Source organism: Phyllopteryx taeniolatus, chromosome 9, assembly GCF_024500385.1.
Source record: "Phyllopteryx taeniolatus isolate TA_2022b chromosome 9, UOR_Ptae_1.2, whole genome shotgun sequence".
NCBI classification, from domain to species: domain Eukaryota; kingdom Metazoa; phylum Chordata; class Actinopteri; order Syngnathiformes; family Syngnathidae; genus Phyllopteryx; species Phyllopteryx taeniolatus.
This window is the reverse complement of record NC_084510.1, coordinates 17,005,864-17,030,787: the sequence shown is the minus strand read 5'-3', so window position 1 is coordinate 17,030,787 and position 24,924 is coordinate 17,005,864. Positions and strand designations below refer to the sequence as shown.

At 41.8% G+C, this 24,924-nt stretch overlaps 2 protein-coding genes across 5 annotated transcripts in view; one reads left to right on the top strand and one right to left on the bottom strand.

Moving 5' to 3' along the window:
* LOC133483605 (low-density lipoprotein receptor-related protein 1-like) overlaps positions 1–24,924 on the bottom strand; it is a 129,022-nt gene that overhangs the window by 25,845 nt on the left and 78,253 nt on the right. Inside the window, exons 19-46 of one of the 2 annotated variants that reach the window (XM_061785037.1) lie at positions 24,777–24,857; positions 24,531–24,581; positions 23,743–23,910; positions 22,315–22,497; positions 22,040–22,237; positions 21,356–21,601; positions 19,418–19,615; positions 17,747–17,951; positions 17,500–17,664; positions 17,166–17,410; positions 15,281–15,412; positions 14,276–14,503; positions 13,115–13,289; positions 11,926–12,020; positions 10,781–10,930; positions 10,522–10,662; positions 9,897–10,022; positions 9,679–9,810; positions 9,446–9,580; positions 7,644–7,773; positions 7,427–7,553; positions 7,166–7,317; positions 6,954–7,078; positions 5,790–6,164; positions 1,591–1,780; positions 1,294–1,498; positions 954–1,146; positions 273–398 (exon numbers count right to left, since the gene is read on the bottom strand). In XM_061785037.1, the coding sequence (XP_061641021.1) occupies positions 273–398; positions 954–1,146; positions 1,294–1,498; positions 1,591–1,780; positions 5,790–6,164; positions 6,954–7,078; positions 7,166–7,317; positions 7,427–7,553; positions 7,644–7,773; positions 9,446–9,580; positions 9,679–9,810; positions 9,897–10,022; positions 10,522–10,662; positions 10,781–10,930; positions 11,926–12,020; positions 13,115–13,289; positions 14,276–14,503; positions 15,281–15,412; positions 17,166–17,410; positions 17,500–17,664; positions 17,747–17,951; positions 19,418–19,615; positions 21,356–21,601; positions 22,040–22,237; positions 22,315–22,497; positions 23,743–23,910; positions 24,531–24,581; positions 24,777–24,857 (4,677 nt within the window). The remainder of the gene's footprint in view (positions 1–272; positions 399–953; positions 1,147–1,293; positions 1,499–1,590; positions 1,781–5,789; positions 6,165–6,953; positions 7,079–7,165; positions 7,318–7,426; positions 7,554–7,643; positions 7,774–9,445; positions 9,581–9,678; positions 9,811–9,896; positions 10,023–10,521; positions 10,663–10,780; positions 10,931–11,925; positions 12,021–13,114; positions 13,290–14,275; positions 14,504–15,280; positions 15,413–17,165; positions 17,411–17,499; positions 17,665–17,746; positions 17,952–19,417; positions 19,616–21,355; positions 21,602–22,039; positions 22,238–22,314; positions 22,498–23,742; positions 23,911–24,530; positions 24,582–24,776; positions 24,858–24,924) is intronic. The other variant, XM_061785038.1, reaches the window with a different exon arrangement.
* Positions 3,734–5,779, top strand: LOC133483610 (galanin receptor type 2). 3 transcript variants are annotated; one of them, XM_061785047.1, is made up of 2 exons: positions 3,734–3,840; positions 4,199–5,779. In XM_061785047.1, the coding sequence occupies exon 2, from the start codon at positions 4,237–4,239 to the stop codon at positions 5,170–5,172; it is 936 nt and encodes a 311-aa protein (XP_061641031.1). In that variant the 5' UTR covers positions 3,734–3,840; positions 4,199–4,236; the 3' UTR covers positions 5,173–5,779. The 3 variants fall into 3 exon arrangements, with proteins under 3 accessions (XP_061641031.1, XP_061641032.1, XP_061641030.1); XM_061785048.1 differs by having other exon boundaries at positions 3,734–4,896; positions 5,103–5,779; XM_061785046.1 differs by having other exon boundaries at positions 3,734–5,779.

Genomic DNA, 24,924 nt, shown 5'->3' with positions numbered 1-24,924 from the left:
TGAGCATATTTTTGTAACTAGTAAATCTATTATCAGACTCACTAGCTTTACCTGGAATTACATTTGGCAAAAAAAGACCTGCGCAGTTTTAAGATTTAACTAAAAGTATTGGACATACTTTTTGAAAAAGAAATTCATTATTTATGTGTTGGGCTAGAGGAAATGTAGCCCATTCTAGGTTTTCACAAGGCTAAATCAGGTGTCCCAATTCTTTTTAGTCCAAATGTCTATCTATAATACCTTTGAATTCAAGCTTTGCTTTACTGTATTACCTATGCAAGTGTTGTCCTCCAAAAGCTTCCTGTCACCACGACAACTGCAGTTGACCCTTCCTTCCGAAGTCAGGAGACACAGGTCCTGACAACCTCCATTGTTAACACGGCACAGAGAGAACTCACCTGTGCAGAGGGCAAGAATGTTAGGAAGGTTAACCATCACAAATCTGCACATTTCAACACACGTGCTTAGGCCAGCAAATAATTTTCAACTGTATTTTTACGCTAACCCATTCAGATCAGAATAGTGCGTATACCACTTTTAACACATTAAAGTTTTTTGTTTTTTTTAAATAATTTTACCAACCTTGAAAGTGGCAAATATGTACAAGCCCGTGTAACTGTGTGTTTAAGGGCTGCAGTAGGAGCTGGAGCCAATCGCAGAAGACTGGGTAAAAGTACTACCTACACCCTGGATTGATCGACGGTCAATCACAGTGTGATTGTGATGGGGACTGGGTTCTGATCTGATCCCACCAGTGTAAAAGTCAGTTATGTGAACCACTGCACGAGGGGCCTACTTTTACAACCTTCAGTATTCTTTGGCTACATTCCGCTAAAGGGAGAATGGATTCGGATCACTGAGACAGACTGGCAGCCTTTGAAAAAAATGTTCAGTCATATTGTCAAAAAAGAGAGTAGGTAGCAGGGACAAAAACACAGCGGAAAATAACTCACAACTGTTAGTGTCGTTGGCCACGGCGGTGATTCCCATTGGCTGCTGAGGTATATCAGCACGTAGAACCTTCATGTCTCCCCCTGTGTATTTGTCAGCTCGAAGCACAGCCCTCCTCACCCAGTCCGTCCAGAAGATGTAGTCTCCGTAGACTGCTAAGCCGAACGGGTGCACTGGTTCATTTTTCAGTACAACCTGCACGGGGAAGCACAACCATACTCATGGGTTGATGCATTCAGGAAATTCCAATCTTGGGGACGACAAACAAACCCACAATCACTCTGCAATATAAAAATTGCCATTGTGTCCCAGCATGCTGAGCAATGTGTGAATGTCGCTCACATAACGCCGGCTGCCGTCGTACTCGCAGCGCTCTATCTTGTCCAGGGTGGCGTCAGAGAAGTAAAGCTTTTCAGCTCGGTGGTCAATGGCCAGGCCGTTGGGGGTTCGGATGTCAGTACCAATGATCACGATCACATTGGAACCAGTGAGTGTGGCACGCATGATGCTGGGAGACTGCTCATTCCAGTTGGTCCAGAACATCAGGCTGTGTGGGAAAAAATTGGGAAATTAACAATGCGCAAGGGGTAAAACAACAAAGGAGGGGCATTTTTTCACACAAATGTATAATATGGGAACCTCTGGCACTCGTCAAGGACGAAGGCTCTGGGGTGGTCATCTCCTGACATAGTGACCACGGTGTGTCGGTCAACAGCATCCCAGCGGGTCTGATCCACAGTGTGACGGGTGATGGTCGAGGTGGTGTAGCTGGTCCAATACAATATGTCCCAGCCCCTGTGGTATGCCAGACCTTCTACTGAGCCCACATCTACAAAAACATGGCACACATGGAGTGAGCAAATTGAGTTGAGTAAAAGGGCAAATAACTACTGCAAGTGGTTTGCACTACAGGCAAGAGCCCACCTGATGCAGCAGATGGCATTGTGATGAAAAGTTTTACTACTAGGCTATGCATCTTATATTTAATACAGAAGAGTAATTCATTTATAAGATCAATACTTGTATCCTACACAAGTATGTGTTTTTGAGTAGAGTGTTCCGGCAATGTGATCCCTGCAGCAAATGCAGGAAAACTTTCCCCAAAAAATTTACCCCCCCCTAAAAATAAAAAGTTTCACAATATTTTTTGGGGGCACTTTTGGCCGCTCAGATGGCACTTTTTGCCACACACATAGGGGCACATAGGGTAAAAAAGTGGCACATAAGGTAAAAGGTGGGGGGAGCCTCAAAACAAGTGGACATCGATGAGAAAATGAGCATTTCTGCTTCTTATCGCTGGTCTGTCTCTAAATTCGGAATTATTTTGACTATTAAGTGTCTGTTCAGTTTCCATCAGAGAGCATTTCATGGATGTTGTCCAACCACACAAACCCAACTGCAAATGAGAGACAAGATGAAGCCGAAAGGAAGCATGTCAGCTCCAGTACTGAAGTAAAAGGCAAAAGAGTGGAAGAGTCAGAGCAGGCTTCACGAACACTGTATGACTCAAGGCTTTTCCCCAACAACTGCCTCAGTAAAAAGGTCACAACAACTGTTACAGAGTGTCGTATTATTTTTCTTTGCAATACCTCATCAAGAGTCAAGGAGGAGAAGCAAAAGTCAACTTTTTCGCCCGGCAGCCTGGAAGCGTGTTTAAAAACAGTGTGCTTCATGCCTGAACAGAAGCCAGAGGCGATGCAAGAACTGGCCAAGATGGAGGAACACAATGTCCTGTTTGTGAACTTGCAAACACCTGAGGGTCTTATTAACCACAACAGCTAATAGACATAATGTTGCCAATTGACCCAAAAAGTGAAGGTGTATTAATTAAAGCTGCCTTTTCTTGGGGCTGAGTTGGACTCTTTTAACAGCTCTGGCCAGACAGCAAGGTTCACCACTAGGTGAGACACTTAACACCAAAGCTCAATATCTGCGGTGCAACGGCATGGACATGAATCAACATTTGTCTAGCCACAAGAGAGCAAAGCAAGGTAAGGCTTTTCCACCCACTCTGAGCAGATCAATTGGTCTGCTATTTTCACTGAAATTATTGCTTCCCCAGACTGACCTACACAAAAGCTTGTTGCATTTTTAGGTAATGTTGACAACATGGTTATGAACTATGCTGTCTACACTGACACTGTTATTTAAGGCAAATGGGATAAGCAGGTCAGTGCTTGTTATCAGCAGTCAATAATTACCCGGATTTCTGATAGCAAACAATATATATATTTTATAAATCAGTTTTTCTATATATTTGACATATACAACCAGACACTTATTAGACACACTTGCAGAAACTAATGAGAAAAAAATAAAAGAGCAGGATAAAAAAATAATAATCTACCTTTGATGCAGTGCAATTTCACTCCAAATTAGAACATTAACAACTTTTACCGCCTCTCATTATTTTGCAAAAGTGTACCTAATGTAATCACTGTATATTAGTGTAACATGAAATGTCTCATTTCATTGTTTGTCAGTCAGACTTCATCAAATTTATGCATTGATGAGATTCGATTATAGCTATTTGCTCACTTCATATAAGCTTATGTTCAATTCCCCCCCATACGTGTGCAAAAACCTTAAACACTTCCTTCCTTTGGGGAATTGACCAGAAACAACAGACCCTGGGAAAAGCTATGTTAGGCTTCAGAGGGACCACCCACAGCGAGCGGCCCAGCCAATCTCCGTCCTGCTCTGTGATATTCAGTCCAGAGTTCACCTGCCGATGACTCGCCTTCATCCCGCCTTGCTGTAAAGCTATTCTTTTCCTCCTCCGTCACAAACCTATTTCTCAGGAGGAGCGCTACTTGGAGGTACAACTAAGGCTGATTACGGTTTGCTGAGGACCAGCCTGGCTGAGATGTCACGTGGCGTGGCTTAGAGGTGATGAGAAACAAAACAGCCTGCAATCTTTAGAAACTTGGATGCTTTTACCAGGATTCCTGGAGGATTGATTTTGTTCAGTCTGAAATGACCAGCCTGAATTTACTTCTCTGGATGTGTGTACTCATTTTAACAACAACATCAGGCTCCTTGTGGTGTGTTTCATCAATGATGATTTAAGAAATGGTTGGAAATTCTTTTTTTTCCCCCTGTTTAAACTGCCATTCACCCACAATGTGAGCAATCATTTCCACTCGCCTTATCTGCAGTTTTATGAGCACCTTGCGCACGATTGCAGTGGCAGCACGACTCCAAGACTAAACTGAAGATATAAAAATGCTGCTTTGGAATTCTGCAGGTGTCGAGGATCTGCTAGGGAACAGCAGTGACAATGGGATGTGGAATGTGGAACAGGTCCTTGTCCCGATATTTGATGTTCTGATCCTGGTATTGGGTGTAGGGGGACACACCATGGTCATGGTGATCCTGTGTAGCAGGAGCAGGAGGCGGATGGGTCAGTCAGGAACAGGTACGGACGTCCTCCTGCTGGCCCTGAGCTTTGCAGATCTTCTTCTTCTCTCCACGCTTCCTTTCCACACGACCGCCATCGCCATGCAGCATTGGCCTTTCGGGGACTCCCTGTGTCGTCTGGCTGGCTTTTTGGGATCGGCCTGCACCTCGGCCAGCGCCTTCACGCTGTCCACCCTGGCGGTGTCGCGCTACATGACGGTAGTGCACCCCGCCAGAACTTTCCGGTGCCTCTCTCCACGCCAGGTAGCCATCACGGCTGCGCTTCTTTGGGTCCCGGCCTGCTGCCTGGCGACACCTCAGCTGGTGTTTCGTTTTGTGGGAAACCCTCCAAATAACCCAGATGGCCTTGCTTGCTTTGCTTTCCTGTACCACAGAGATGAGCTCATTTATGGATTGATTCATTTCCTTGTGGCTTTCTTGCTCCCCCTAGTCACAATTGCCATCGCGTATGGGAACATCTACTTGTTCCTGTGGAGGACCCGGAATGCTGTTCAAACTCCACAAGTGGAACGTTACCAGAGCAAGGTAACCCAGACGTCAGTAATACTGGTTGTGGCGTTTACTCTGTGCTGGCTGCCTTCCTACGGCCTGACGCTGGCCTTGCTATCTGACAAAAGCTCAGGGGCCACTGGCACCTCACCACGTTACGGTCCGTTCAGCGTGTTTGCACGACTCACGGCGATCGCTTCAACAGTGTTAAACCCCATCCTCTATGTGCTCATCTCCCAAAGGTTCAGACAGGATCTGCTGAGGCTTTTTAAGAGGGAAGGGCAGAAAGCCAGTAGGGGCGGGGCTGCCTGATTGACAGTAATTACTCAGCGCAAAACCTGGATGCACAAACACTGGGCTGATCCACATTACTGCGAATTACAATTAATCATTTGAAAGACATTTGAAAGGAATGGGTACTCGAGAGTATTACACAACAAGTTGTGAAGAATGTCGCTCCTTTATGGGAATATAGACAACCTTGATTTGGTCATGCAATCATGCATATGAGTTATTAAACACATACCCCCAAAAAATTTGAGATTATGTAAAATAGGCTGTTTTTTGTCTCTGTTTGTGTTCAAGTCTTTTTCCAAAAGGATATATTCTATCCAACATTTACAAATATAACAGTGCTAACATTTGATTTACTCTGTCAGTAGGTTTCAAAGCTGAGCAATACTAGCATTGTAAAGGCAGAATTAATTTAAGCACCTCTTGTATTGGAAGTACCTCAAATTGCAGCTTCAAGTGCAGATACAAAGCGGGGGTAATTTCAGATGAAAATATATTAAAATTAAAACAAAATTGAGGAAAGACTACAGAATTACAGGCCATACATCAATTGTGAAAAGGAAATAAGATGTAGATATGGCAGGAAATTAAATTAGATAGAAATTGAGTGTTCAACAACCCTCAGGAATACTCACTGTCTACTACAGTCTTGCGGTCAGATCCATCATCACTGATCTGCTGGATGTTGCCAAAGTGGATGTCGCTGAAGAAGACCCGGTTGGCTCCCTTCCCGCCCCCTCCTCTGTAATCAAAGGTCAGCGCGATGACGTTCTTCATGTGCTCAGGGTCCTCAAATGGTTTTATGGGCGCATTCAGGTTGTTTTCATCCGACAGGTGAACACTCTTTAGTATGGTGCGTTCAGAGTAGAGCAGGTAGCCGTCGTAGTCACGGCAGCTGCGTCCGTCTTCAGCCAACATGCCGTGTGCACAGGCACACATGCGCTTTCCATTGCCGCTGTACAGACAAAGCTGCTGGCACCCGCCATTCTTGACTTTGCACACATTTGTTCCTGCATAGATGTACAGTAAATGGTCATAAATATACTTTTTGAATCCACTTTTGATGTCATTTTTAATAGAACGACCTTGCTTGCTTCCATTGATGTTCATTTTTAACCAATCATTTGTAATAGTTTAATGAGGTTCAGTATAAGGTAATCATAAATTCCGCCTTTGTAAAAATAATGCTTAGTTTTCATTAACGCTGTCGAAGTGATAAAAATTGAACAATATGTTCATAATAATGCCGCATTAGAGTTAAACATACATTAAATAGAGAGGCAATTCTAATAGTTTGCCCATCTCCGGTGACTAAAAATGGTAAGGAAGATGACCTCTGCATATTTTGTAGTATAACACGGACCAGTGAACCTCAAGTTGTGACCGGTGAGTACACACACGTATACAGTTGCATCTCAGTGAATATTATAGAAGTTAATTTATTTAAAAATGTGAAACTCGTATATTATACAGATTGATTAAACACATGGGGGGGAAAAAAAATATCTGAACAATTCCTGCCTTATTTATATATGAAATAATTTTTGGAGGTTTGTAATGTAATATTAAAATTTCTTGACAAGGTGATTTTTAAGTTTTTGTTCGCTGTGAGCTACAGTAATAAAAAAATTAAAGAATATACTCATGAAATAGTCTGTGTTGTTAATCTATATATCATAGTGAGTTTTCACTTTTTGAGTCGAACTACTAAAAAAATGGAGTTGTCCTTGATATTCTAATTTATTGAGATACACATGTACATAACATGTTTAACTGTTCCATGACAGAGGACGCTTTACCTTGCTGCCTGGCCCTGTTGAAGACCTTAATATCTTTGAGCTGCACCCCGATCCCGGTCCTCAGAGACACAGAGTCTGTGGCATTGTCTTTACTGCCTCTCTTTATGGAGCCATTGGCATGAGTTCTGCTTGACAACAGGCAAAGGGCAATAAGCAAAAGCGACTGAGACTCTTAATAAACCGTAACTCAAGGGAAGTAAGGATTGTCTCACCGGTCACTCCAGTAGATGTAGCTCTCAAACACGGACACAGAAAACATGTCCATGTTGTTGTTAGCCAGCACCACTTCCCTGTTCTCCCCAGTCTCCAGATTGATGCGCTCTATTTTGTCCGTCCTGGCATCGCACCAGTACAGGAAACTCTCCTGTAGGCACACGGTTCAAAAGAAAGGGATGTTTTTCAAACAACAGAGGAAAACTGAGTTAGCGCTATTATTAATGTTATATGCAAGAAGGAGTGGTTTGTTACTGTACCTCATAGTCAATGGAGATACCATTGGGCCAGCTTATACTGACATTTACTAGAACAGCTCTTTGCGTGCCATCCAGTCTGGAGCGTTCAATACGAGGGTACTGCCCCCACTCTGTCCAGAACAAGTAGCTGCACATACACACAAACAGACAGATGACTCATCTTGCAATCAATCATGAGAGAAAAAACCACGCAGACTGAAGACGGCTGCCTTCTCACCCTTTCTCGGGGTGAACAGTGATGGCGCGAGGCTTGTCCAAGCCCTGGGAGATAACTACATAGCGGAAGGAGCCATTGAGGCGGGCCACCTCAATCACGTCAAAGCCTTGGTCTGTCCAGTAGATGTTTCCTGTGAGGAAACCAAGAGAAATAATGAGGTTCCACAAATTGCTCAGCATGTGGATTGACACGTAGCAACCCCTCTTGTACAAACAATTTTAAGCCCTGAAAATCTAGGTACTCTGCATAAAACATCAAAATACCATACTTTTGTAAACTCTCTAAACTTCAATCATACCGTGATTATTATACTTTTTAAACAGCCTCAGGGTATTTGGGGTAAGTCAGACTATGATTGTGATTCATTTTTTTATTTTTTTTACAGCGCAAGTATAGAATCTGTATGAGGACATGGGATCATTAGCTTGTTTGGTGACCTACCAGATCTTTAGATTCATAAAAATAGCAGGAAAGGTCATGTCCACAGTACCTCTGAAAACCCCTGTGGTAATATTTGAACAAGAAGCTAAAAATAAAAAATAAAAATAAATAAATAAATAATCGAAATGATACCTTATGCATGTGTTTAAAAAGGTAAGAACTATTTCAATCTGGCTAAAGATACAAAGTAAAGGTAAAGATATTACATAATAACTACTTCATTACTCAGCCAATTAAGTTAATCAAAGACCAGCAATGAATTGACGGGGAAGCTGAGGTGAATTGTATTAATGTAATGTGTATGTGGTGTTTATTTGGGATGGTTATAGATGATTGTCTGTATTCATGTAAGCAGCTGACCCTTGCCCCAAGACTGATTTCTACTTTGGGATACAAGTAAATACAAACCTTAGACCTTTATTTCTAACCCTTTGTGATGGTATATGCAAGTCATAAAAACTAACTGAACCTAACTGCATATGGCAGCCTATTGATGAATAAGTATAGATGGTGGACATCTTGAAGTCATTGTAGGATTTCCAATAATCACTGCTTAGGTTCGTTGGCCTGTTTTTGATAGATACTTATAGTAAATTCCCTAGATTTTTTGGGGGGGGGTGAGTAGTTCTGTTAGTTTGATCTGTGTATGCAATTGGAAGTTGTGTAAGAAAACAGTTTATTAAAATGTAATCCCGATTGAACAAATGGACACAATTGTAATTTGGATTGTTTGGATTGACAACTTTTCTGATCGGGATGGTCTTGTTTGTTTCTTTGGCTGAAACGGTACCTCTTTTAGCTTTCATGATCCTAAACTGTAGCCAGTTTTTCTAAAAATATGAATTGTGTCAGAAAGCTTCCACGGCCGGTGTCACAAAAGATACATTTCAAATCTAAACTATGAACTACAAGTTTTCTCCTTTGAAATAATCACTCTGGGGTCTACCGCACTTTTCCCCAGCCTTCTCTGGGATCCTCCGCAGCGCCGTCATCACGGCCATCTTGAAGCCGTTTTCAAAAAGGTTCTCCTTATTGACCCGCTTCAACTTGGGAAAGAGGAAACAAAAATAAATCCCCCAGAGCCAGGTGAGGTGAGTAGGAAGGTTCCTCCAGCATGGTGTAAGATGTTCAGGGCATTGTGAGAAGATGGGTCGTCATGATGAAGCAGCTACAAGTTGTCTTGCCAAAACTCTTGCCTCTTCTTGCCAGCTGAACAAAATAAATGTTGCTGTAGATGTGCTGGGCGAATTAAATTCGCAGTTGGTAGTTTGGGTTTGAAATGTAAACACATTTGTGACACCGCAGTCCTGGAACCTTTCTGACAAATCTCGCATCTGCTTTGGGCTTGTCATTAGTCTCACCTGCTATCCAGTCAACAGCTATCCCCTCCACCCTACCAATGCCATTAGTGACCACGTCTTCTCTCCACGTCTGGTCTCGCTTGGCCCTGCTTATTGTGCTCAGGCCCATGTCCACCCAGTAGATTGTGTCATTGTCTGAGGAAAAAAAGGGACATGGATTAATAAATTGTACAGCATTTCAGTCAAAATCAATACTTTAATGAAAGTGTAAATGTTCTTTGTTATAGGATTACCAGCATGGAAATCAATGCCCACAGCCAGGGACGTGCCTGACACTGGCACGAGGGCATCAGACTTATCCAATGGATCCAAAGGAATACCACGTATACCCTCATGCACAGAGTAGAGGAGGAAAGAGCCAACACCTACAGCAAATACACACTCTTTAACAAGTGATAGATCCTATTAACACACTCTTTAAAAATGCATAATACAGCATCATGTGCCACACCCTCGCATGACTGCTGGCCTCTGCGCAAGCTGTATCCTGCAGTGCACATGCAGGCTCTGGTGGTCGGGGAGGTGGGGAGACACAGCTGGGAACAGTCACCATTGTTATTGCTGCAAAGATTGGTGCCTAGAAACAAAAAAGCATGAGTGCAAACACATAAAAACATAGAAAAGTAAAGATCTAAACAGATGTGCACTTATTGAGATGAACAGACTACATCTAGCAAGAAAAACAGACCATCAACGGATATCTTTTTTTTCTCGTTTGACAACCATTTCCACCAAAACGCATGGCTCAAAAATGTGAAAAGATCAATTGACACTTCATGAGGTATATGTACAGCTAATAAGATTCAATACAAAATCTGAATTGAAAAATCTGACTTTACAATGATAAAAATAGATAAAAGCGAAAATCATTTACTGTATGATTATTACTGTGATTATTTGTACTGACATCTTTACAGCTCATGCACCAAATAAAATCATCTATTAATTATTCTTATTTTTTATTTTTACACAGTGTTTACATTGGATCTAATGAGATTGTGCATTTTAGCAGTTGTGCTGCTAATGGTTTTGCCTGCAAGTCCATGTGTATGAATGTCAGCAGTTAGCCTACACACCTTTCTGCACAGTTTCATTGTATATTTTCATGTGCATCATTGGGGACGTGCTATTCCTCAGGACTTTCCAGTTGCCGCCGTCCTTCTTGTCACATGTTCCTATCTGGTCAGTTCCTTGGTCAGCCCACCATAACTTATCACCTGCAGGATGAACACAGAATGACGACCGACTAGAACCACACTTAACATACAGTAGTCATTGACATTTTAAAACAGTACCGAAATACATTATTTTTGCCAAGGGAATTGAGAGACTTACCCATGATGGCCAGTGCAGTAGCCTTTGTCAGCTTGTTCTTGACTCCTTCAAGTATTTCAAGTCCAGAACCATCCAGCTTGCAACGGCTGATGGTGCCGTTTCCTGAGCTGATCCAGTAAAGCTGCTCGGTGTCAAAGTCAATGGAGAGCCCTGTAAAACACAAAAACAGCTCTGGGATTTATGTAATGAATTTGATATAACAGCACCTAAATTGTGTGTTCACGCTAACAGATTGCACATGCTGTCAGTGGCCGTGTTGCGTGTGATGTACTAAGTTTGCATTCTTTTACTAGAATCTCAAATAGCAGGCGATAAATTGCATGTTCACTCACTCATACAGATTGCGTAACCATCCATCAATTTTCCCTACCGCTTATCCTCACATTGCGTTTAAAACTTGGGACAGCACACCTGAAAAATTGCTCTAGGAGAGGATAGCGGCAATTGTCACTGTGCGCTAAAATGACCCAGACGCAATTAAATGCAGAGTTTTTGTCAAGGGTGATGTGGCATGACGCCTTCTTGTGACTGGCTCCAAGTCATCCCTTAGACTATTCAGAAGTTTCACCTCAAAAGCCTGATTTTACACATACAAACCTTTAATAAATCAGGAGACTAAGTGTCTGTAACAAAAATCCACTTAATGTTTTATCAGAATTAAATGAACCATTTCAAAGCAAAGATGCAGATAATGCATCAAGGTCAACTATTTGAGATCCTTTTCCAATTTATTCCATGAAAAGGGATGTCATGCTCTAAGTGTCTTTTTACCCAAACACAACGTTAATATAATAATAAATACATGAAATCTGAACATAACTGCCAGCACCTTTCCTGCAAATGTAATCTCTAGAAGACAGTTGTGTGCATTGAGTCTGCAAATTTAATTAAAGCAGACCTTCCAACAGGAGTGCACACAATACAATGATAAACTAAGGCTTTATAAATGGGCAATAAACCTCAAGTGAGCAGTTAAGAGAAAAATCTAAATAAATGAGAGGTGGATATGGAACACTATGTTACTGTTATTGATATACAAATGTAACTTTGCATTGCAAGTGTTTTGATCTACAGCACATAGTCCTAATCCTATGGGGTCCCTGAACAGAACCTCAAGGAACACCTGAATAAACGTGCTCACTCACCAACAGGGCCTTTCTGGTTGGTGAATAGGACACTCTGGTTGCTTCCATCTGTGTTGGCAATGCTGATGTTGTCCCCATCTGTCCAGTAGAGCTTCCTGAGGGAGGCAAGCAGAGAGACTCAGTAAAGGTACAGCAGCTAAAATGTTCCTTTACCCAGATTGGCACCAAAATGAATGGGTTCTTCCTTTGGTGGAAACCGTTGATAACTGAATAACGTGGCTATGAAAGGAAAACCTCTTTGATGGAAATAGAAATTACTCTAACAACTCTGCAGTTAGCAAAATACAGTTGGAGTCCCAGTGTTGTATACAACAAAGGTGGATATGGCAGAAATATATAGCAACAAAAACCCTTACTCTTTCTACAAGACCGCAGCTCTTTAAATTTGGCTCCAAAACACATTACGCCTCTGTCGCTGCCTGTGTAGTATGTTTAAAAGTAACATTCGCAATCTCATTTAGGCTTCCAGCACACCATTTGTTTGATTGATAAAATGCCTTCAAATAAAATGACTACAGGATGCAGCAGACATTTGTCCCTGCCCCTGACACTCTTTTGCCTCTACAGCTCAGTGATGCATTGTGTGTTAGTGTCAGAAAGAGGACAAATGCATGGAGCAGCATCTGTTTCCCATTTTCCCCCACGCCAACAATGCTCCCGTCGGAAACATTCCTCCATTTAAGTGTGCTTTTTAGCGACAGGACAAGTCTCTGAAAGACAGGAAGGAGTAGATAAAAGACAGAATGTCACAACATTTGCTAAAGAAACTCTACTTTCTAATCCACCTCAAAAATAGAAGAGAAGCGAAAGAAAAATTCATGCAGGACTAAACCAAATTGTATATAAATACAGATGGTCCGACTCAGCTATGCTGGTTAGAAGAGAGGCCAGGCAGGTTTGGTTTGGGGGGCTCAGCGGGGGATTAGGTTTCAAGACACTAAGGAAAACAGACATTTGCTAAACACGAAAGGAGACGGAGGATGGAGGACAAACAAGGAAATAGGGACAGACAGACTGTAAATAATTCAGAGACCAATGGAGTGTAACCTCCTACAAGAATGGAGCGAGGCAGGAGGAAAGGACATGTTGCAGGTTAAAGGTGATATCTGTGAGGTTTCAAAGAGACATTTCAATAAGCTGTACTTTGACAAGGTGCGACAGCTTTAAGGCAGGTCTGTGTGTGACTAACCCCAAAATGGGATGCAGCACCAGGCAGTGGGGTTTGTCCAGGCCCTGGATCACAGCGTTTTTGAATGAGCCATCCAGTCTAGCAACATTAATCTGTTTCTTATTGGCATCATAACTGGTCCAGAACAGATTTCTGGACACCCAGTCGACTGCAAGGCCATGAGCGTTGGGCAGATCTAATGGATAAACATACAGTTCACAAAATAATTTAAACTACACTATAATTTTCTATGTACACAATACACAGTAGTACCTTGACTTACAAGTTTAATTCGTTCTGTGACCACGCTCATAACTGAATTTACTATACAGTGGACCCCCGCATACTCGCGCTTCAGGACCCACGGATTTACTTGTTTGCAGATTTTGTTATTTTTTTCAATCATTTTTTTACAAAAACCAAAAAGGTTTTCTTTTTTTTCCTTCTTTTTTGGGGGAGGAACTAAATCTGAAAACGCTTGCTAGCATTTTATCCCCGCTTATTCAAGAATTGTTTGGGTTAAAAAAAAAAAAATACATACATTTTAATGCAACTATAATAGGCATCAATTTTCCCTGGATTTTCGCGATTTGAAGTCCGGCCCGGTCCCTATCCCCTGCAAATAGTGGGGCTCGATTCTATATCATATAAATGTTCCCCAATGAAATGAATTTAAATACAAAAAACATGTAAAAACATGTTTGCTGTACTTACTGCAGTATTCGTGTGTTGGATGTGTGCCTTTAAGGGGCGTAGCCAAATTAGTGACATCACGAGCTGAAGTTGGGTTGGTTTAGTTGGTTGGATCCGTCTGTGTGTGAGCACCTCGGCCGTGAGTTGTGGCCTACAGCAGCTCCTTGCAAGTGTTCTCATTTTGTATTTGTGCATTTGACTGCCACGCTCAATAAACTGCTGAAAGCGCATCGGCGGCTCTCTTTGCCCACATGTGAGGGCATTGCGGTAACTTAATTGCTCCATTCGTTTTTTTCCCTTAGGTTTCATTTTTTACACGTAACTCGAAAAAAATTTGGGGCCCTCGTAAGTCAAAGAACCACTGTATAAACATTCTTGTTTCTACGATCTGAGATTTGAACATAGTAAACATGCTGTTTTAGAATTCTATGAATTAATTCCTTTCACATGGAAATGAATGTAATATTTAATGACTTTTGTGACTCATACCAGCAGAGATGATAGTTTCAACTCCGGTGCCGTTAATGAAAGCTCTCTTGATGGTCTGAGTGCGAACGTCTGACCAGTAGATGCGATGCTCCATAGCGTCGTAGTCCACCACGGTCACATTGTCGATATCGGGCACGGTGAACGAGATGATGTAGTTGTAGTACGGGTTGTCTATGTCCACTCCTCGAATCTCAATTTGGCGAGCGTACAGCAGGAACTGACGAGACTCTGAGGGAGAAGGCAATGAGATGTTTTTGTTGTTGTTGTTGTCTCCATTTCCAGAGACTTATGTAAACAATGGCTAGCTCATTACAGCCACTTGAATAAACAGTTCATGTTTCTGCAGCTTTCACATCAATTACATCTGGGTGGCTAACTCGATTGCACAGTTGTAAGCATGCGAGTGAATACAATAACCTATCCATTACAAATACAACGGTCTCGCCAGTCCTATTATCACATAACTTGTCCAGCCTACAGATGATAGACAGGAAAAGAGGAACTGTGAAAGAAACAAGGAGGGAATAATAACAGTGTCAAGCTGGATCAGCCCAGCGAGGCGAGGTGCAGGGTGTGGAGGGTTGCGGTGGATGCCTGCATCAGACAAGAACGGGCCTCTCCATTCCATTACCCCTGAAGAGAATAGCAATCCCTGCCCTGAATACTAATCTCATACACTGACTACAAACACAGTGACTTCAGTGGGCACCAAAGCCGTCATAATAGTGGCATGTCAAAGTATAGATATAAAAAAAAAAAAGGTTTAATGCCATACTCCCTCTCTCTGCCACACACTTGTATCCAGTATACAAACAAAAATAAACTACTCAGCAAGAACAGGGATTACATTCTGCTTTCAACACGGAAGCAAGAGGGAATTACTTGCAAGCTTAGAGAGAGTGAGTCGAGAATTCGTCTTCTGCTGTAGCTATAGTACGTGTATGCATGTGTGTGTGTGTGCGTGTGTGTGTGTGTGTGTGTGCGCGTGTGTGTGTTCACGCTTACCATAACAAGTACGCTTGTCAGGCCCAAGCTTCATGAGGTGGGGGCAGCCACACGAGAATGTCTGATTGTAGTTAATGAGGCATAGATGAGTGCAGGGCTCCTTGCCGTCTTTAGCTGCGCACGGGTTAGGTGCTGTAGAAAAAAAAAAAAAAAACATTTTAAACGAAATCATGAGTTTCACAAATGCTAATGGAGCCAAGGCTACGTGGTGTTCATTGCCACTAATTTAATCATGAGTGTTCCCTCTGGGACCCGATGATTTGTTGTTTTTTGCTGAATGTAGCCAAGCATGGAAGGTTTTCTATGTAAGAACACCATACTCACAGCGTAGTACTCGAGTAGTAATAGAGGGAAGTGAGTAGAGTAAAAGTGGAGGGAATTATGAACATTTCCACCATATTTTGGCCCAAAACCTTAAGATTTTCTTTTTCATTATTAAAAAGATGGAACTGAAGAGGAATTCCTCTATTCAGCATTACAATGAACCCAAGCACACATCCAAACTAACAAAAGGATAAATTAACCCAAAGAAATATTTTTGGAATGGCCCAAACCTAAAGCCTGAAAATGTGTGGGGAAACCTCAAGGTGGCTGAGATGGCCTCACAATCGGACACATTTCTCAGTTCAGCTTTTTTTCTAGAGCATGTGTTGCACATTCTTTGTGAAGCTGTTAGGAGCTGAGGGAGAGCAGCAAGATTTAAGTCTCCAACGACCAGTATTAGGGCACTGGGATCATAGCTGTCTATGGCTGGGATACTGAAATTGTACAATTGTAAAATAAAAAAATATTGTGAATAACAGGGTGCTTGACGTCACTCTCGGTTGCTACAAGCTGAGTTTGAATGTAAACAAACAAGTGCAGTTTTTCAACAGCCAACAGTTCGTCCATTGGCGAGTAACACACAAACAGAAGGATTGGGTCGTGTCCCATTCAGTCCTCTCGCTCGCTTCACTTTAATTCAGTTTAGCGTCGGCTATCGTCACTCTCCATATCTCTTCCTGGATACATTCTTCGCCGAATGGACATCAGCCAGCTCCACCCGGTTGTAGCATTGTAGACAAGCATCAAAAATCCAATAACGTAGATATTCTCCGCTCAGTAAAATACCACGGCCAAAAGGCTGCAATAGTGGAAACGGCCAAGCACGACGAGGGAGAAAGTCACCGAGCTGTTGTTACCAGTAATATGAGTAACAACTGCTGGTAAAGGCACACACAGCAAGCGGTGATACTCTCGCCAAAGAATGGCATGGCCAAAAACACTGAAAACAATCCAAAACGGGTTTGCACGACACACAATGAACATTAAATGACAAAAAAGGGTAGAAAATAGAGAGAATTAGTGAAGCTGTTGTAACAGGCTGCCAAGTCGCAGGCGCCTGTTTCATCTCCCACCCACACACACACACACATTTGGAGCAAATGGGTAAATACTGCCTTGTCAAGATGCACCATGTTGATAAACAAACTATTAGTTTAAGGGTGTGTCACTGATGGTGTTGTGGTAGTCTAGTGGATGACTTCAGTACAGGCAGCGTGGGTTCAGTTCCCACTTAAAACAGTGTGAATGGTTTTCTGTCTCTATATGTGCCCTGTGATTGAGTGGCGAGCAGTCCACGGTGCTTTCACCCAAAGTCAGTTGTTTATTTTCCAGTTGTATGCATTAAGGTTTTTTAATAAGTTTTCAAATGGTGCATTGTCGTCTCTTATATTTTACATTTAAAAATTGACAAAATCATAATTTCTACACAACGAAAAGAAAGAAATGAAACAAAAAAAAACACTCCAAGTGTGAATGTTAGTGTGAATGGTTTTCTGTCTCCACAGTAAGCTGAAGTAAACTACTCTGTGTGTACGGTATCAAAGTGTTCTATTTTTCTCACCCTCAGGTTGTCTGGATGGATGGTAGACCTGGAGATCAAAAGGTTGCGTGTTGGTTCTCTGGACAACAGTGACATTGCTCCCAGTCCACTTGTTCGCCTTGGCCAACGTGTTAGTCCTCCAGTCCGTCCAGTAAACTTCGCCGCCGTACATGGTGACAGCGAAGGGATGGGACAGATACTCGTGACCCCTCAGGACCTCAATCAGCCCAGAACCGTCGTATTTGGCAGAATAAATGGCATCAGACCTACAACAAACAAAAGCGTTTAATTAGATTTCCGACTTAATCCAAGGACAACTGGAGAACTTGCAGCCAAAAAGGCTTTTGTGTTTGACCTTGCATCAATCCAGAGGATGCGGCGCTCTAGATAATCCACAGTAAGTCCATTTGGCCAGCCTCCATTGCCAGTTTCCTTGTGGATAGTCTTTCTGCCTTCTCCACTCATGGACGCAGCTTCAATCCGTGGTAAACTGGCATCCCAGTCCGTCCAGAAGAGGATCCTGAGGAGAATTTATGTTGTAGGAAATGTTTGCCAAAGCAACAGTTGCTTGTGTGTGCAGTGCAGTGCAATGCAGGTGTTACCCATCACGAGGATCCAGGGCTATAGCTCGAGGATGTTCCACCTCTCCAGCCAACAGGGTAGTCCTCATGGTGCCATCCAGCTTGGCCACCTCAATTTGGTCCAGGTTGCTTTCCACCCAGTAAATGTTTCCTGCTATCCAGTCCACTGCCAGGCCCTCAGGGGTCGCCAGCCCATACTGTATTACCACGTCGAAGCTGGTTAAAGCTTCAGATGCACACAACAAAGTGTTAAGTCTATAATGTGTATGTTAATTCATCTTGGCAGCCTATCCATCTATGCATATGTCATTGTGGCATTATACATTCAATTGACAATCGGCTTGATTGAAGGCTTAATGAACTAGAACGTGTTCCTCAAGAAATGTGTCTATGAGAAAGGTCTTCTATTTATTTTACAATAATACAAGAAGGAGAATGTGTAAATTTCCATTTGGGAATTTCTTTTCTTAAACCATTTGCACAATATTTGGACATCTATGGATCATGGCATTTAGATTCCACTGTGCTTCAAAGCAGTGATTCACTTTGCTTCAGGCTTTTCAAATTATGTAGATGTATTCCACCAAGTTGAATTCAGAGCTAACATTGCATTGCATAAATTCAAATATTTGAGAGAAAGAGCAATCAGTCATTCAAATTACTTGAGTGTACTTTAAGTATACTACAGTGGCTGGCGGTTAGTAATGCCTAAAAAAGGAGTTACATGGTTCGAGTTGGTCTCAAAGGAGGTCACTGGAGAGTATAGTGTGTCTAGCTTGCATACAGTTTGTGACGTATCCACACAGATGGGTTGGTATACTTTCAATAACGTTTCCATTACATTTTGGTGAGAATCCAACCACTGATTATGTCAGAGGAAATCATAGAAAATTGGAAAACAACAATTTTGTAGTAAAATCAACATTAAAAAAAAAAAAATCCCTTTTGTCATTCAAATTTTAAGCAATTTGAAGAAAATGTGCTGTGTTTTTGCCGGGTCCGAGGCTAAAATGTTAAACTGAGGTTGCTCCACATCTCAAAAAGATTGATTAAAATTTAACCAGGAAAGTCTGACAATTTAATATCACTGACGTCAGGTGGAAACTTCGCATCTCCAAAACCATCATTTACAAAGACATTTTCAGAGCAGAATAATAGAGAATTGTGAGCTGGTTTTCACACATCTACATTTTGTGGAAAAAAATCTTTTTGTGAAGCAAATTTCATTATTTATGCAGCTGCAAGATGTTTAATAGCTGAGAAACTGTCATTTTTTATTTGATTTTATCAAGAGAATACTGTAATAATTTTATTTAATACCTTCCACTGCCTTTTTATTCATTTCAATTAAGAAAAAAATACGATGAATTTTAAACTCTTCCTGACACCTTTCATGCAGACGCCGTGTATTTGATTCCATGGCGACCACCCCAATTAACCAGCCACTGCCATTCCCAAATCCAGATGAAAAATGGAAAGATTGTGTCCGAAAGGCCATCCAACGTAAAACTGTGCCAAACAAATCATGCAAGTGACTCGCTGTGGCAACCAATAATGGGACAAGCCGAAAGTCGCAACAACAAATACAAATTTCCATTAGATATTTTTTTCTGATCCATTATTCCACTGCTTTTTGCCATGATACCGTTTCAGTATCTTATAGAAATACTTCGCTATAATCACTAATCTCACCCCCATTCTCAGACAGCTTCCCACGATAGATCTTATCCTCAACAACATCAGTCCAATAGAGGGCACTCTGGCTGAGATGGAAGTCCAGAGCGATGGTGTTCCTCAGCCCTGGCACTAGAACGCTGAACTCTCCCTTATTGAGATCAATGCGGCGTATCTCATGGCGGTTTGAGAAAATAATAAAGGGCTTAAAAGGATCTGTGGAAAGAGATGATAAAAGTCAGAGGGCACATTCTAAAGGACACAGTTAACCAGATGGAAACGTGCTTAAGCCTCAGCGGGGCTACTTTTCAGTGTGACATGACGTAAAAGTGCTCAAATCCCGGCTGGTTGTAACATAGCATAAATAAAACAGGGCATTTGTGTCTAGCAGGCAGTGAGACAGTCAACAGGAGGAATGAAAGGTCTGGCAGTGAACCGCAGAATCATTGATCACAAGCATTGTGTTGTTGGAAGAGGACTAAACTCTTTAACTGGATAATAGAATTTAAAGCTGATTCAATGTGACTGAAAATAAAAGCATGTTTACTCATCTTCAGTACTTAATAGTGAATAATAATAGTAGAGATTAGTGCTGGGCGATATATCGAGAAGCTCGATTCGAGCGATATTTTATTAATGCTCGATATGGAAAAAGGGAATCACCGATTTTATTTCCTATATGTTTCGCTACTCGGCGAGACTTCCGCCAACATGGAGGAGAAGATGCTGGCGACTAGCGACCCATAAATAATAATAATAATTAGGAAAAAATTGTAGTCTGCAAAACGTATATAATTTTTCGTCGAAGACAGGCATATCCATGTATGTATGTATGTATCACGGTACAGAGTTAGACGACTCTGTGCCACTCCTGTAATGTAAACAAAACAACTCCATTGCGCGTGTAGCGATCGTGGTGGCAGTTGAAGCGCTTGTATTTTTGTGTTCGCTCGGTGAACGGGGCGGGAAGGTAACAAGATAGTTGTTTGTCAATCCCGTACGAGATTGAAAGTGTTCACGGGGTTTGTTTACATTAGCAGCTACTAGCTAGCTCCGTTGTGTGAGCGATCGCCGATCGTGCAAATAGTTTGACAGTGGGTCAGCCATTGCTGTCAGAGCTAACTGTTCCAGACAGTTGGGTTTGCACAGTGTGGCATTCTCAAGAATCAGTCTTGTATTTCTGTTTTTATTTGCTTTATTGACAGATCACCGCATTGTATACGTTCCAATTGACATCACGTTTCTTCTGCGCGTCTTCTTCTTCTTCTTTTTCTTGATTTCTGGCAGACTGGGCATGTTTCAGTGCATTGCTGCCCCCTAATGTTTAAGTGATGAACACCTACAACAGAGGCAAACCCTAAGAAATACATTCAAATAAATATTGACGCCATAATATATTAATGATTACTGTAAAGAGTATGTTGCGCAATTGAACAGTATGCAGAATTATTTTTATCCTATTCGTGTTTTTTTGTTTTTGTTTTTTTCTTTGTTTGTTTCGGTCAAGTATTTTCATTTCAGTGCGTCACTAATTTTGAGATCATTATATTTTGAAATACCTGCAGGAAAAAAGTAATTAATTTATTTGTGATGTTTATAATTGTTAAATAAACCATCTGCTTTATAATGTAAATTTATTTGGTCTGGTCCAGTTTTATACATTTAGAAACTTTAATACAATAAGTATTGAGTCATCTAATATCAATGTTAGGGGATTTAATAAACTGGGATATCAAATTTAGTCCATATTGCCCAGCACTACTTAAGATTCTTTGTATTTTTACCCCAGTCTCAAGTATGCTTGTGAAAATCAGTATTCATTTTTAGCATTGAGTACTTTATTTTTATTTTCTTCATTTCACCCCTTCCTGTGCAATATGCATCAATAAAGTGTTCAAATGGTTCAATGGTGTCATTTAGCATTCTACAAACATTTCAAGCAATCATGTTTCTTACCCGTGCTCTTGCAGTTCTCCATATCGGGCTCCAGTTCCCATCCCTCGTAGCATGAACATTTCACACTGAACTTGTCCTGTTCACAGCGCTGACTGCACTTGAGGTGCTTGGCACAAAAGCTCTGAATCTGGCAGGTCTTGTTGTCTGAACGCAGCTCCATGCCCAGTGGGCAAGAACAAATCACACCCTCACCAGGGGCCACGGTGCAATTATGGCTGCAGTGGCCATTGTCCAGTGAACACAGGTCTAAAAAAAGAGTAAATCCAGACATTAGGGCAGGAGAATTAGCTACGCTACTGTGAAACTTAATCAAAAGCCATTTTTTGAAACAGTTCAGCTCATCACAGAATATATTAAAATAGTAAATCTTTCCAGTTTTGATCTGATAGTGTACATTTGAGTTGTAGACGTAAAACCTTACTTATAACCTTACTCAAAATTTATTAAAAAGATGCAGTTTTGGCCCTTGTTGAGATCTCAAGTAGTGTTGATATTAAGACAAAAAAATTATTTGAGCCTAATAAAACTGTGACCCGTGTTCTGCGATGGCAGACAGCTGTACATCCAGTTCCCCCAATGTGATACAATTACTGTAGAGTACCAGACTGAACCAAATGCAGCGTTTAACTTATTTTCATGTTTCCTGCACCAAAAAGAAAAATCTTTAGTTCTGTTGGTGCTTACCACAGAGCTTCTCATCAGAGCCATCTGGGCAGTGTTCCGTGCCATCACAAAGTTTTTCTGCAGGCAGGCAGATGGTGGAGTCGTTGGCGCACATGTGGTGAGACAGTTTACACACCAGCGCCTCACAGTTTTCTTCATCCGAATTGTCCTCACAGTCACTGTCTCCGTCGCACATCCAAGCTTTGCTGATGCACCGTGCTACAAAGAGATGACAGTGTCACTTGTGGCGCAAATCATCCCAATCAATCAATCTGCAGTAATGTCAGACTCCTCACCCGAGTCCCTGCAACCAAACTTGACTGCCGGGTCACACATGTGCGTGACACCCTCGCAGTTCTTCTCGTCACTCAAGTCCATGCAGTCGGTATCCCCGTCACAGCGCCAACGCAGGGGAATGCACAGGCCGTCCATACGACACTGAAACTCATCTGTGTGGCAGCCTCCAGGTGGACGAGTGGCTGCAGGCAAAAGGAGTGGACGCTTGAATGGCATTATCACTCATCTCACATGTTCAGCTAACTGAGACCAACAGCCTAGAGCTCAGACAAGCTGTCTTTTATCCATCACCAGAAGATCCTTGTTTAAAACCATTAAAAGCATTTGACAATGGCTCATTGTGTTTATGTCTCTCTGCATAATAAAAATGACAAGGTGGGATGTTTATATAATCCTGATTTTCAAAAGAAACTAGTATTTCGGTACGCATGTGGGACCGATCATATCCAAGGATCTGTTAGATCCCCTGCCTAAATTGTAAATATAAACTCTGGCTAGTTCCAAATAAACATATTCAAGAGTCTGAGAGAAAAAGAGGGAAGCAGCCGCCCCCTCACAACTACGTAATCATTCCAAACAATCACTTGAGTACAATAAATACCAATTTTGTTTGTGGGTATCTCAACACCAATGAAACACATTCCATGTGCAGTCTGTCATCTGCACTTGGGCCACATGTGAAAATGGCAGCGTGATAACCGCTGGAGTCCATTGGCATTCATGGTTGGTTGCTGTGATGTATGCTGAAATGAAGTGCAGTCATTGCCAACGGCTACAGCTTTTACTGTTATACATTAAAAAACTGCCACTCGGTGCAGGCAGCAAAAACTTAATATAGACATCCCCTTGAAGTATCTACTTTGTTCAGGGTCAGACTATAATTTAGCTAATAGTAACAGTGAGTTTATATACACATATTTTTGTTTATGTATATATATATGATGAGGTGACTATACGCCTATATGGTTTTCATAGTCATATGGGTACTCTAAGCCATTAGAGCACTGATATACAGTAACTGCGAGAGTCTAAGGGGAAACATAACGGCGATTTGACCTCCTGTAAAAATGTGTTTGACACACCATGCCTTAAGGTATTTGTGCAGGATATGGGGAGCATAAACGCAATCTGATTGGATGTGATTTTACAAATCATATATCCAACAGATGGGCTGAGAAATAATAATAGCTCACCTATGACAAGCAAGATTCACTTTTTGTTTTGTTTAGAAATTTAAATTTAAATATCTATATTGAGCCTACAAGCCTTCACACAGAGAAATGATCAATGCCAATTACAGTCTGGGTAAATTGCATAGTAACATGCAGTAATTTAATTGTATAATTCTTAATTCCATAATCCTTATTCCTGGCCATCAATAGCCTACACCCCAAGGGTCTTGCATCTGAACAGTCTGAGGTACTCACCCTGATTTGTGCAGTTGGCGTGGGTCTCGTCGCTGTAGTCCCCGCAGTCATTATCCCCATCACAGGTCCAATAATCCGGAATGCATCGGCCGCTGTTGCACTTGAACTGAGCACTGGAACACGAGTGACTACAGCCCGCCTCGTCGCTGTTGTCCCCACAGTCATTATCTGAAAGGAAAATTCACTGTCACAACACTTTTCACAAATTTAAGAGTTGTCCACAGCCTCATCAACCCTTCGTAGGAGAGGGGTTGGAATATTTAAAACTATAGTGTCCACACAGTATTACTTTTTCTGCAAGAAACACACAGACACACACACATCTAAATGTTGAGTTTTCATAATGACAGAAACTGCATAGATCAGACCATGCACCATGAGGGAACGTAACCAGCGCTGATACATTGAGCTTGGCAGCAGAGCACGATAAGCAGTTTATACCCTATACAATCCTGTCCTTTGTAACATTTATTGTGACAGAATCTAATTTGATAGGCGTGAGGGAATAGAAAATTAATTTTGCAGAGACGCTTCTTTTTATCATTTGACCTGTCATTCTAAAATATCAAATTAGATTTTTTTTCTGTCTTTGCCTGACTCGATGATGCAATTTGCCTAATCTAATTTACAGTAGCTCTGAACCTTTGTGCAGCAGCAGCGACATTGGCATCAGCGCGTGGCCATGTTTAAAGCCAAGCAGCCTTCAAATGTTTGTTAGCCTGCCGGGCTAATCTACGAGCTGGGCAAGCGTCTTGGCTGCTGCGGGGCATGTTGATCTATGCACTAACCGGCCAGGTTTGGACAATGCAATTCATCAGAGGCGTCACCACAATCCTTTTCTGAAAGACAGAACCAATGGAAGACACCAGAATGGGCGAATAGAATGGAACTACAACACCAACAAACAGGAAGGAAAACAGAAATCTGCATAGTGACACAAAAAAATGACACATGCCACATTGAGACTGGTGGTCAGACATGTAAAATGGCAGACACACTGAGAGAGAGTTGTCAAGTTCAGAAGTGACACTCACCATTATCACAGCGCCAGTTAATGTTGATGCAGCGTCCATTGTTGCAGGTAAACTGGGTGAGGGGGAAACATGTGGGGTAGGCTGTGCACACAAAGAAAGAAAGCCATTTAGTATACTGTTGATAAACTTTTAAAAACTAGAAAAACCA

Coding starts and splice junctions, on each gene's coding strand:
- LOC133483610 (XM_061785046.1), top strand. CDS start 4,177: ATGCTGCTTTGGAATTCTGCAGGTGTCGAGGATCTGCTAGGGAACAGC.